The following is a 14,305-nucleotide window of genomic DNA, read 5'->3' as shown; positions in this document are numbered from 1 at the left end:
AATAATATGTCAACTACATATTTGCCATATCCAGTGCTAATGAAATATTTCTACCATTAACACATTACCAGGACTCATCGGCCAGCTGGGATAAAAAAGACATAGGAGTGGTCGAAGAGCTATTTATATTTATTAACTTCTTGATTGTAATATGCATAGGTACAATGTTTCTTTTAATGTTCGTCGTGTATATACTTTCCTACTTTAAACGCATTACAATAGGTTTCTAGGTCAGGTACGAAAGTGATATGTTGATGTTCGTTGTTTACAAATTACATATTACATGCAATTTTATTAACTGGTTACTGTTGTAAAAAAAAACTTTAGTTTTACAATGTTCTAAAATTGAATTCCATAAAAACAACCAAAAAATTTCCTTATTTCGAAAATACGATTTATTATATTAATTTATTTTTTGCCGTGTACGTCAGAGAGGTGAACGTGCCTTCAAAGGTATGAAAACGATAAAAGCCTTTGTGACTTCGTCATGTTAAAATTATAATAATCGTATGCCTGTGAATGATAAGACTAACCTAGTTAGAATTAGAAGTAACTAGTCGTAGTAGGTTTAGTACTACTAATACTAGTAATAGTACTATGGAGGTAAGAATGATTTTATAATTTATTGTTTCTAAAACCTTACAACATATAATAAGAATAACTGCAGAAAAACTACTTACGCGCAATATTTCAACCTTTTTTAGACCTATAAACACTCAATAAATAACACATTAACAGTAGTATAGAAACAAAAACAATATTGCATTAATAATGCTAATAAGCATTAATATATATATATATAATATAATAGATGTCACAAAGCTGGAGACAGACGATGTATTTCTATTATAATCCGTGCAAATGTGTTGAATTAGAAACGCAAGTTACAGTATTACCATTACTAATGGTAATAGTATAAACTGCTGCAGCCTGAGTGCAGGAACATGGTGAACTTGTAACTATTATAATTAAGTATTAACTAGGCTCTGCACTATACTACTACTACATTCTGGCCTATATACCATTATAAGCGAGCTTATAAATACAAGTTATGCTTGTAATTTTACATAGGATAGGTGAGAACCTTGAGTATGACTAACTTGCAAGTTATTGTTATAAGATCTGTACTTAGATAATTGGATTTCAATTTAAAGTAACAGTTTTGGGGAACTTATATTTTATTTGTGCTGTAAGCATAGTTATACCTTTTAAATTTTAATACTAATAAACTGTATCTATATTCATTATTTTTTACTGTATTAATCCAAATTATCCAACTATTCCTAGTAAACATTATTTTCTCTTGAGAAAACAAGGGTAAAACATGTTCTCATTGTATTTTGATTTTTTAAGTTTACAAGATTATTTGGGAGATATAAATTGGATAAGTGTCTGGTTTATTTACACTACATTCTCAAGATGATAGGGTGAGACTGAGAGGACACAAATTTAAGACTTGGAAAAGACTAGGTGCCAGTTAAGACATTTTTATAACATGATTATTTGGTTATTTTCTTATGGAATGAATTGTCAACAGAAGTAGTGGAGGCCAGCACTTTACAAGAGTTTCAAAGGGGGTAATCGGTAATATCCTGATGGGTGGGTGTGAAAGGAGTTGTGTTGTCAACATTAAAATTTTTCTTTTACCGATATCATTAAAAGAAATATATTTTTGCTATTTATGGCTTTCAGGCATTGTTAAAATGTGACTTTTTGTTTTACTGGTTATCCTTAAATGTTTGGATGATTGTAAACTGTGTTGCAAGGACAGCCTTGAAGGACTAAATGGTCCCTTGTTGTCCATATAAAGTGGCATATTTAATGTTGTTGCAGTTGGGGCAGTGCACCGACAGGCTTCTCATATTGTGGGCCTCCAAAGTAATGCAAAAAAACATATAAATTTCTATACCTATAATATTGTTAAAACTCTGGAACCTTTGGTGCCTACCTCTCTTTCCCTCACCCCATTTTTGCACACCTAAAATATCCCTTCACTGATGACTCTTGGGCTGTGCAAGCTCTTCCTTTAGGTCTGTCCCTGCTTTTTGTACTCCTCCTCCTTTTTTGACAAAATATAATGTTGGTAAAGCAATATTAGATGAATCCATAATTATTTTCCTTATCATATAAGACTCATAATTTTTCCTATAACAGAAGTAAGACTAAGTAGCATATAATTTCTATGGTAACTCTTATCCATGGTAATTATGAAATTCATGGAAAAGTTTAGAAGTGTTAAGAAGAATTGAATGTTTGTAAAAATCAAAGAGGGATTATAAAATGTCATTCTTCCAGTTGAGAGAAGGTGACTCTTGATAGTCCAACAGTAGCTTTGCAGTGCAGTATTTATAGAAGTCTTGTCATTCATGATTTTACTAAATAATGTTTTTGAAACTTTATAAATTCCTGCCTCATTGTTTGACCATGGTGGAAGACCACTTTGTCTGATGATGGGGAGTGCAACATCTCCCAAGGAGGTCACATCCTTCTTCAAAGGGCCAAGATTTCCATTCTTTTACAGTAGATGTCCAAAACTTAAAGTGATGGCTCTACTATTGTTGAAATTCTATCAACATAGGCCATAGTCCCTTTTTTAAAGATGGTGGAAGTAGTTGACAAGGCTGCATGAGGTGAGATGACTAAAACAGCCAGCACCTATGTGATGACTAATGACAGCAATGAGATCCAAATTGCTATTAAAATAAAAACTCATTTGTAGCTGGCATCTTTCCTGGCACATTTTGAGTGATGAAGAGTACTAGGTGTCAAATGCAACCTCTGAGCAGTGAAGAAAATTAAAATGTAGAAAAAAACAAACAAAAGACTTAAATAGCTGAGGCTGAAGTGTAAAGAATCCTCTGCCAATACTAGTGAAAGGCCTGTTCTGTTTAAAATTGTTCTAGTATAATACTGTTTTGTTTCTCATTTCTGAATTTTACTACAAGCTTGTGATTGTATGCAGTGTCATATCTAGTACTGTAGTAGGTGTATCTCTTACACTTTATCTTAATACACTGCTGTCTTTTTTATATTTATACGTATTTGCTTTGAAATTAACTTTTACAATAACTCCACTGGGATTATTAAGTTTTTGCTTCTTTTTGCCTACTTTTAACAAGAAGAGTTAACCATCTTGTAATATCACTTAATTCTATTGTAACATCTTGTTTGAGATGTAGTGAGGCATCTCCATCACTAACTTAGTCCATTTCACATTGTATCAGCTATTGTCAGGCAGTTTGCTGATATATATAGCTTCTCAACCATTGTTCTGTCTGTTGTATCACAGCCAGCCCAAAGAGTCCTGGTATTGGATGAAATGCCTTGTTGACATCGAATATTGTAGATATGCTTGTAGTGTGGTTGACATACAGTATTATATACTCTTCTTTACTTTCACTCAGAAGTTCTAATTAATAATAATAAATGTTGGTGTTATGGTGTTTTACTTAACATGATTTTTATTTTTTTGAATTCTTAATTATTTCTGTTTACAATTACTTCGCTAGTAATATACGATCTTCTAACACCAAATTAGACACTCAGTGTTTTGATGTAAAGCTTCCTTTGGGTTTTAATGGTGTGAAGTTTGGCTATTCTGTAATTTGTGTGTGTGATCATTCTATGTTATAGGATATGCTTTTTATTTTTGTGTGTTGAACATGCATTTAAAGATTTAATTTATTCTCCATTAGGGCACCTTTTTCATTATAAAATTTCTGTATGAATATTTATGTGAGGTATTCACTTGTAGTTAGGTTTTACCATATTTTAACTAAATATGACATGTTTGTTATTATGTATTAAAGAATTTGTATTATTCAGCACCATCCTTGGGGCATTTTGTGATTTCCAAACTTATGATTATAATTTTTTTGTTTGGAGTCATATTGATTTTGAATTTGGAAGTTCATGGGGCTATTTTCAAATAATTGTTCACTATCTAGGAATTCAAAGATAGTTTTAAACATTTGAAGGTTTATCAGGTGTCATTTAAGCAGTTTCAGTTTGTTTGTCTTTCTCTCGTTAACAGAAACTGTTTGACAATGTTTGAATAGTTATCACACATTAAATGTCATTCACATCTAAAATTTGATCTTTTGACTCGTATAATGCCCATTAATTAAAAGTAGTTGTATTAAAAAGAAAACACACACACCATCAAAACATTATAGTTATATGTGTAGTTATGCCTAGTGTAAAAACATAGAGAAGTGATATGGTAAAATAAGTATGAAACATAAAATGTATGCTAACACTAATAATTTTAATATATAAAAAGGAGAAACATTGTAACCCTACACCCCCACTCTCCTCCCCAAAGCATATACTTAATTAATCAAAAATTTTGTTAAAACATTGACTCATAATAACATTATCTCTTGTAATTTCTTTTTGCAATTAGAGGTCTATATTTTCTAATCAAACTTAGTTCTACTATGTCCTGTTTCACTGTGTTTTTATTATTATTATGTTTATTAGTTTATTAATCAACAATTTTATGTCGTTAAGACTGTGATTGTTAACCTGTGTGGAGTGGTGATTATTAAATAAAGATATGTTTTGCTTATCCACCTGCAGTTATTTTAATTTACCACTGTACAGTATTCTTGCAATGCAAGCTTCGTTAGCTATTGTATGCAACTATACATGTGTCAAACGTAGCATCAAATATGTACGTACATAAACAATGTGAATTTTTTAAAATTTAAAATATAAAACCATGATTATTGTTCTGTGTGATGTATTGCATGTGAACCAAAAGGATTTTCAATCATGTATATAATCGTAATTATGGTGGTGCCAGCAGTAAATTATGCAAGCTAGTGTGTTCCTGACCTTCAAAGGTCAAAATATACCATTCATTACTGCCTTAAAATTAGATTTTGAACTTAATTCAGCTTGACAAGTTGTGGTGTTAAATTTAATATATTTTTAACACTTTTATTACTTTTTAAAGTTTTATTATATGTAGCTGAACACAACAAGGCTGTAGTTGAACTTGTATGCTGTCATGTAACTGCTTCAACTATTAGGCTATTTTAACTTGTGTGCACCTTTGATGTGTGAAATGTACATCTGCAAATTATATTTCTCAAAGTTTAAGTAAAAAATATAATTTTAATTCTATATCAAAATTCAAAAATGTTTTAAAATTGGTATTTTTATATTGTATAACATGTATTTCACAAGAAGAAATTAAGTCATCTAACTTTCACTTCTGTGAAATTTCGAGAAATTCCATTTGTAAACAACACATTTATTGATTTTGTTATATATCTCCTGTTCTTGCAAGTATAGGTTGCTATTTGTTAAAATCCTATATTCCTTGGAAATATAAAATCAACAACTTTTTTATAGTTCATCTTCCTTATCTGTCAGTTGTTTGTTATTACAGCTCTTCATTTTCACCCTTACATGATGTTTAAAGCATGTGGTCTGAATAATCAGTAATGAGGCTTTGAAAATACTAGAGCCAATGTATAAAAATAATTTACGTTTCCAAAAACAGTCGCACTCCTGAAAAACAATTTTATACAAACCCGATGTTTCAGCTTATGCCTTTCTCAAGCATCTAACAATACAAACTGAAAATCAAAAAAAAGAACATTCATAATGTTTATAAACTGTTTTAGATAGAAGTGTTATAGAATGCACATACAAAAAATATTAGAATGACTGTGTAACATATAATCGCAAGCTAACAAACAAATGTAAAAATGAAAAAAGAGCCCACTAATTACAAAGTCTAAGAATTATTTATATTTATTTTACATTTGTAAGATTGAATCAGAAAAGTCTCTTTGAATTTCTTATCAAGGAAATTGTTACATATTGCTGAATGCTTAATGGTAAATGGTATTTCATCTACTGTACCATTACGGATCAGGATGGGAAGGGACGAGAGAGTGAGGTCGACGACTCTCGCAACTCTTCCTCACTATAATCCAAGTCCAGCGCACGTCACGACATCAACCAAAGTCCTGCGGCGATAGGCCGATGGCAGTGCAGTAGGCTGGGAGTCGCTCGCCCAGGATAGATTTCTTTGGAGAACGAAGGTCCGGCAGGGTTTGGTGACAGCAGAATGTAAACGTCGATTGGTTGCCGAGGGGAAGGGTGCAGCTCGGAAAGATCAGGTGCGGTCGACTCAGAACGGGACACCAAGCCATATATGCCAGGAATGTGGTCGAGGCTTCCTGGCTCGGATAGGACTCCTGAGCCATCTCCGTATCCACAGATAGACCAAATGATGTCGTGGTCTTCTTCGAACTTCGAAGGATGAACAACAACTGTACCATTTGCAGGAGAAAGTTTTTAGCAGTGGTCTCTTTTAAAATTAAGATTCACAGTGACACAAATGTGTTCCTTAAAATGTTCATATAATAGATGACTGGTTTCATCAACATGTTTCTCAGCACTTAGCACATGTCATTTCATATATTACATTTTTATCAGTAGGGAGTTGTCTAGTTCATTGTTTCTAGCAAGAAAATTGTTTGTGCTTTACAATAATTTTTTTCATTAAAAGCCAAATGGGAAGAGTTGCCATTTTTAAATGATCTCTTGGTATTATCCAGTATGGATATCTAACCCAGATTTATTTGATAGATTTGTGTTAATTCTTAGTGAGGGGGTTCATTTTGAAAGGTGAAGCCATTGGTCAGTTTTTGCTATGTTTTGTACGATTTATAACCAGAAATTGGAAAGTTTCAGTTCGCCTTATAAAGTATCAAAACAAAAGTAATAAGTGGAACTTAGAAATTGTAATACAACTGTAAGCAAAGCCAGTGCTTTCAGATTTGCTTTGGTGATTGTAGAGTGTTTCTCTTCTTTGTTTCAGAGATTTTTACACCATGACAGTATTATGAATAATATTTGAAATTAATCTTGGCATGCTATTAAATGCCCCAAAATATAGTAAAGTCTTGCAGTGATAATGAGTCTTTTTAATTAAGCCTATGTTTTAAATTGGTAATGTTTTTGCAGCAGAGTATATTAAGTAATCAACCTGCAATGGCCAGTACACACTCCAATGGTCACATACTAACTCTTGAAGAACTGACTGAAAGGAGGGAGCAAGTTCAAAATAGGCATGAAAATGGAGAGTCTTCTGGTCTTCGTAGTCGTTCAAACCACCTATCTTCAACTGTGTCTGAAGGTTTTCACACAGCTCACCACAGCAAAATGCCAATACTTGGACCAGGTATTTATTTTTCGTTTGTATATTTTAAAATTTTTATTATTCGGTATGAACAAAACATTTTATTTGTAAGTGCTACAATAAAAGAAGTTCATAAGGATTGTTATCGTAAAGCTGATCATGCCCATTTTATATATAAATGATATGACACCCACTTGTTTTTGAATGTCATGGGAGAGATCAAGAAAGAATGAGTACAGTACAATATTATTGCATTCTTGAAATAATCTTGTATCTCATTTCTTAGATTTTGTTTCATGACAATGTGGTAATGATAACATTTGGTGACACCATTGTTATTCTATCTTACAATGTTTTGTTTGATCTCTGAAATAGCCTAGTGATCAGATATGTGAACTATATTTTTGTTTTAAGGTATCATGTAATTTATTATAAACATTTTTGTAAAATTATTCAAAGAAAACTTGATGTTGCTTCATTAATTTAAAATAACAGATCTGTTTGTTAACTTACACTTTAAAATTGTATCTCAAAAATGTAAACCATGACCTAGTTGTGTCATCTTGTCAAGCGTTTTTCTATGTAACTTTGTTACTTGTTACATACCTGCCCTATACAGTATTCATTCCTCTAAGAAATTACAGTTGGAGAAAGAAAAATGCAAACAGTCCCCATTGACTCTTTGACAGGGACTTTTCCATTTCTCAACCACGAGGGATGTTGCTTAGACATTGTTTCTGTTTGAGTTAGCACTGAATTTTTTCAGTTTTATGTAAAAGCATATACATAGTGATATCTTTAGAAATGATACAAGGATAAGTGCCTAGGCCTTGCAGCCCATTCTTCTACCACCATTGGCAGTCTTCTGTGGTATGAATTTAGTTATGTACTACTCTTTAAGTGCAGTTTCCACTGCAGAAGGCTTTTACAAAATACACTGAGGTTAGTATTGTACCCTTTTCTTTTACACACTTCCTACAGTCATTCAGTCTTGTTTGTACAACAGCTTCTGAGGATCCATTTGAGCAAGTCAGAAGCAAAAGTGGGAGATATCTGAAAGTGGAAGAGCATGAACTTCTGTTTATACTTGCATCTAATGGAAGAACTAGTTTGTTGACTTGGATATATGGCTGTCCATTTTGCTTTGACATCTAGTTCTTGCTAAATTGTTAATTCCCCATTGTATAATCATGTCAAAATATTAGCCTAGTAGTCTGCATAGTTTATATTGGCTTTTTTTATATTTGTTTTATTATCCAGGTGTTTAAGTTACCATTATAACTGTAACCTGCTGTCATTATAACTCCCTTAGGAAAACTGGGACATGTTTTGTACCATTTTTCATGTGTTGTATCACTAGCAGGAGGATAACAAATTCCTTGGAGTTTTGTATTAACACAAATAGACATATTTGTCCAACATGATGATTACTTTCATTTATCAATTGTCAGATACTGCTATTACAGTTTTGAAGTGCTAGAATTCAGTTTGACTTTGTGCTTTCTAAGTTGTGAGCATGGCTCTTGTACAGACAATTCCATGTGAATTATCTTGTTCCAAGAAAGATTCCTACTCTAGCTGTATTGGATAATGGTGCTTTTGGGTTACTTCCAGTGATAAACTGTTTAACTTTCTTCGCATTCTCTGATCCTTGACAGCTGTGATATTCAGATGCATTGATATCTGCCAGATAGTTAAAAGTATCTGCAAAATGCTGGTTATGGAAATGTTATATAGAAAGTAAAATTAACAAAGCAAAGGAAATTGAAACAAACTTTAGGATACAAATTTGATAATTTTACTCATAATATGTGAATATAATATATAATCGTGAGCCACTTTTCACATGATTAAAATTTTTCATGCTTGTAGATTTGCATGATATTACATGTGGTGTAGGCACTAGCAGATGTTATTTTTGTAGCAGATAAACCTATAAAATAGACTTTTGTGCATAAAATTGAAGAAGAGCCACATGCTAAAAAATTAATATAAAACAGTAAATGCTATTGGATTTATTTAAGAAAACTGTCAAGAATGGAAGCTGGGTAAACATGCCTAAGTAAAAGTAGTAAATTTATAAATTTGGCTTTATAACTTGATATTTATATATGCAATACACACACACACACACGCACACACCACAAAGAATTTTTTACGACTCAGACTAGACACCTAGAGTTTAGTACATCCACCAATGCTTATTGCTGCTCACATCATATTTTAAGTTTGGTTCTTTACTGATTTTCATTTTATATAAATAACATGTGGTCATTTGCTTCTGAAAATTCTCTATCATAGTTAAGTGTTTCTTGATTTGTACCATATTTATTAGGTACAATGTCATTAAACATTCCACATGTTGTTGTATGTTTATGGTACATACTGAAAACTTGCTTTGACTTCACAGTGTTATTAAAACTATAATAAATGTCTAAACCTTGTATGCAGAAGAGAATTTTCTTTCCCACAAGTACACACATTATTCCAGCTAAAGCTGTGACATGATGCATGTGTGTATTATTGTGTAATGTGTTACACTTTGTGCTTCCCATAAAAGCTCCTTTGTTAATCATTGTTTGATGCTGCAAGACAATCTATGAATTGTATACAAGTTTGGAACCAAAGTTAAAAAATAACTAGGCATTATATGATCAGCCATAGCTGACTTGTTACAAATGATCCATAAGTTTTAAATTTGAAAATCATGTTTTTAGGTATTTGCAGGATGAAGAGATGCTTTTAATTTGGCCTAATGTTTTTTTTTCTGTTTTGTTTTCTTTTGTTATATTTGCATACTCTCCTAATAGTTTTGAAGGTTTTTCTGTTTGTATAGTAATGTAAATGCCTTATTTTATAGGAAAATCTCTTCCAGTACATTGTGTAGTGGAGCAAGCTCCTTCCCAGTTTAGCAGCTCCTCCAATGGTTCCACTGTGGTAGAAGTGGACAGCTATGCTATAATTTCCACCAGTACATTATTTACTGAACTTCTTCAGACAGCTATTGTTAAACTAGGCTACTCTGCTTCAGAAGGTGTGGGTGCAAAAGGTAAAAAAATGTTTATTATGTAGATGTGCATTCTAACAGATATTTTTTATATTCATAGATTTATGTTAACACAGATAAAACTATAGGGCAAGGAATTTGTATGTATTAGGCCTAAACGTTATGTAAATCATGTTTCAATATACATTCTTCTTAATTAGTTCATTTCTAACTACATTTTATCTAAAATAATTAACTGCTTAGGAAGCTATTAATTTAGTACCAGAACTCGTAGCTGGCTACTTCTTTGGCAGTCAAATTTCATTTCTCAGGTGTTAATTGTGTTTAGTAAAAGACATTCATTGCTCTTGTTTGTATCATTTCAGTCTTTTCTTTCATCGCAGTGCTGTTTTTAAAACTTAAGAAGTTTATAGTTCATTTACTTCTAGTGAAATGTTTTCATATAGCAGGTTATGTACCCCATTGGTGTTGCTAATTTTAGAGAAGTTTCAAGGACCATAATAACTGTTTATGTGGTTAGTCTCCACCCATTTTTCTTCATTAATTCTAACAATAGGAATCATTAGGTGATGTGTGTGTGTGTGTCTGTCTGTATATGGTGTATTTGTACCAGGCTTTAAAGTAGGTTTAAATCAGTTATTTATTAAAGATGATACATCTGTAAAGTGACCAATCAAACAACTTTAATTATATGTTATAAATTATAGTGTCAGAACTGACTGGCTATTGAGCATATATCATTAAAACAATTTACTCAACATGAGTCAGTTCTAGAATTATACAGGTTGTATGTATGTATTTATGTAGTCAGTTCTGTTACTTTAACTTTCACTCTACTGGCAAATGAAATCTTTAATAAATAGGACTGAGTGAAATCTGCCTTTGCTTGATTAGGCCTATGTATGTCAGTATGAAGCATATATTGTATGGTTTATTTTATCGCATTGCGAAAAAACTACAGAAAGAAATACTTGGAACCTTCAGAATAATTTTCTACAGATTATGTAGCTTCTTCGAATAAAAACATATTTTTTATATGTAATTTTATGAATTCGTAGCTCTGAAATTTTAAAAAGGTTTCATTGCAGTATGTTTTTTTAAGAAGCAATTAATGCTTATCTTTGTTGTAGATTTTAATTACCAATTGTTTGTCATTCTACATACTTTTAGAATTTTTCTATGAACTTTTTATTTTATAAACCTGCAAATTTTGTATTTGTTTAGGTGTAAAAAATACCTTGCTTAGTTGTGTGTGTTTACAATCACTACCACAGAATAAAAGTAAACTTTTATCATGTCAACGTTATAAGCAAGCTGTTTTTTTTTTTTATTGTTAATCAGAAGGTTTTGATAATATAAATTAAGTTTTAAACCCACTCTATATTGATATATATGTATTGTTTTACTCTCTTTTTTTTTTCAGCAATTTACATAGCCCATTCAAACACTTACTTAGGCCAATAAGCATAATGATTAAACTAAGCCTACCTCATCTTGTTCCATGAAAACATTTCTTTTTCTATGCTGTGACACCACAATTCAAATGAAGTAAAAAAAAATTATAAAGCAAGCAAGAAAAAAGTCAAAAGACTGTAATTGGAAAGGAAGTTATTTACAAACATCTTTTCTTCTCATAATGTATCATAAAGCTAAGGTTTTAGCTCTTTGTAGTAATCTCTGCTAATCACTAGCAAATAGTTTCTTGAAGCTGATATATAGTCAGTTATATCAAATCATGACAACTGAGGTTGAAGAACAGTGATTGGCTGAAAGTCAATAAAACTACACATATATTTATGTTACAAGGTCAAATTAACACTTTTTTTTTTAAACCATTATGAATTTCCCCTTAAGGAACTATGAGTGTTATAAAATGCTTGGAAAAAAAAAATCAAGAAATAATTTTGTTCAGAGTGTGCCTAAATCAAGCCAGAATCAACATTTGTGATGAAAATAAATTATTAATCCATAAAATTAAGTAAATAAAACTTTTTTTCAATAAATTAGAATTCTAAAGCATATAATTTCTTTAAATGTGTAGAAGAATGATTACAAGCTTACTTTTTATCAAATTTAAAACTTAATGGTGCAGTTTTTTCCTCAAGATGGAATGCACCCATTTGGGCATGATAGCTAAATCTTGTTATAAATACACTATCTTTTCTGTTAAATCTGTATACTACATGTATGTATTTTTCCATATTTATGTTCATCTGAAAAATACAGACATTCCAATTAAAGCTAGATTTTAGCATAATGCATGCAGTATTATCTTTTTTTTGTCTTTGGTTTACTGTAACAGAATGATATTAATGATGGTAAAGTCTGAAACTTGATAACATTCCTACATACACAGTAAGAAACTATCATTAGTGATGATGTTGGTCTTGTATATATTTGCACAGTTAATAACAAAATATGGCTAAAATGAACATGCACAAAAATATTTCAGCCACCTATTGTTTCAAATCTCTTGTAAATCTATCATCCCAGCTGAAATTATACCTTCTTAATCTTACTATTGAGGAATGGATAAAAAAATTTGGTTTGAGACCACTTGCAAAATGTGTACAAAATTCAAGAAATTGGGCTTATGTTTCAGTTCAGACAAATGAATTTGGTGTATTTCAGATGTATGGTACATGTAGATCAAATATATGTCGGTAATTTTCTGTTTTTTTAAACACTTGGAGAAATATTGTATCAACAACAATTATTTATCCAGTGAATGAAAATTTGAAAAACTTTCTTGTGTCTGTTAGCATGGAGAACAGCCCTGTGGTTGTCTGGAGTCAGCCCTTCATTCTTATTTTACTAAATTTTGCAGTGCAAGATCTAGAACACTTTTGGCTTCATGATTGTGATGTATAACCATAATACTTCACTCCAAAATTCAGGTGTCTTGTTATGGTTGCGATATGAAAATATGATTTTGCTTGTACAGTTTAAGAATGAAGAAAATTGTCATGTCTTCAGTGACGGAAGGGAGTTAAAAAATTTGTCCTCTAGATTTTATTTTGACTTGTCAGAGTTTGATATTCTAAAAATCACACGTGACTAGGTATCAAGTAAATACTGCCCTATATAGCACTTATTAAGATTCTCATTTCAGAAGGTTCTTTGAAAATGAAGTAAACTATCAAGGGAGTAGAAAGGTTGTACCATCATTGAGAAACATTTTGAAGTTTGTTTCTGTTTATATGAATTTGTTTTATGTTTTATAGAAGTAAGAAATGTCTGATTGTAAGGTACAATAAATATAATGTCAAGTGACTATCACTTTTTTATTGTAAAATTTTAAATGGAAGCTTTTATTCTACCAAACATTATCAAGATCAGTTAGATCATTGTGCCAATAACTTTCCCAGATTATTACAAACGAGCTGAGAACTGTTCCAGGATCTTTGATTTTGGCCTGTTGCATTAAATGTTATTAACATAACATAATGTTTGGAACAACATGGGACCTTTTTGTCTATCTTGGCTGTTCCATCTTTGAAACTAAACAAAAACTACTAATAAATAAATTTTAAAAAAAATCTTGAAGCCAGTCCTTATCATTCATAGATTTATCAAGCCTTCTCTTAAACTCACCTACATTTACTGCCTCCACAATATCCAATGGCAACCCACATGAAATTCCAACCACCCTTTTTGAAAAATGAAACTGTATTAGCTGAAGATGACTCCTGTGTAGCCAAAATTTATACTTGTGTCCCCTAGTCTTACTGTTCTCACTGTTAAGTATGAAAAATGATGATGCATCAACACTATCAATTCCCTTTATAATCTTAAACACCTCAATCAGATCCCCCCCCCCAAATCTTCTTTTTTTCGAGAGAAAACAATTTAAGATTTCAACCTTTCCTCGTATGATGGCCTCTCCATCCTAGGAACCATTCTAATAACCCTCCTCTGAACCCTTTCCAACAATTCAACGTCTTTCCTAAGGTCCAAGACTGAACACAATATTCCAAATGTGGCCTAACCAGTGACCTATACATTGAAATTATAACCTCTATATACTTGTATTCAGTATTTCTGTAGATACAACCTAAAATCATATTTGCCTTACCACCAGCAACAGCACACTGCATGGATGGCTTTAGAGGCTGATCGACAATTACACCAAGATC

General features: G+C 31.6%; 1 protein-coding gene across 1 annotated transcript in view; it reads left to right on the top strand.

The window, feature by feature from the left end:
* Window positions 1-463: 463 nt before the first annotated feature.
* The window catches only part of LOC106468724, a 22,830-nt gene continuing 8,988 nt past the window's right edge, over window positions 464-14,305 (top strand). The window contains exons 1-3 of the mRNA XM_013929201.2: window positions 464-603; window positions 6,988-7,204; window positions 10,023-10,211. Of these exons, the coding sequence (XP_013784655.1) occupies window positions 598-603; window positions 6,988-7,204; window positions 10,023-10,211 (412 nt within the window). The 5' untranslated portion in view covers window positions 464-597. The remainder of the gene's footprint in view (window positions 604-6,987; window positions 7,205-10,022; window positions 10,212-14,305) is intronic.

The sequence above is a fragment of the Limulus polyphemus genome, unplaced genomic scaffold (assembly GCF_000517525.1).
Source record: "Limulus polyphemus unplaced genomic scaffold, Limulus_polyphemus-2.1.2 Scaffold3, whole genome shotgun sequence".
NCBI classification, from domain to species: Eukaryota; Metazoa; Arthropoda; class Merostomata; order Xiphosura; family Limulidae; genus Limulus; species Limulus polyphemus.
This window is presented reverse-complemented; position numbering and strand designations above follow the sequence as displayed.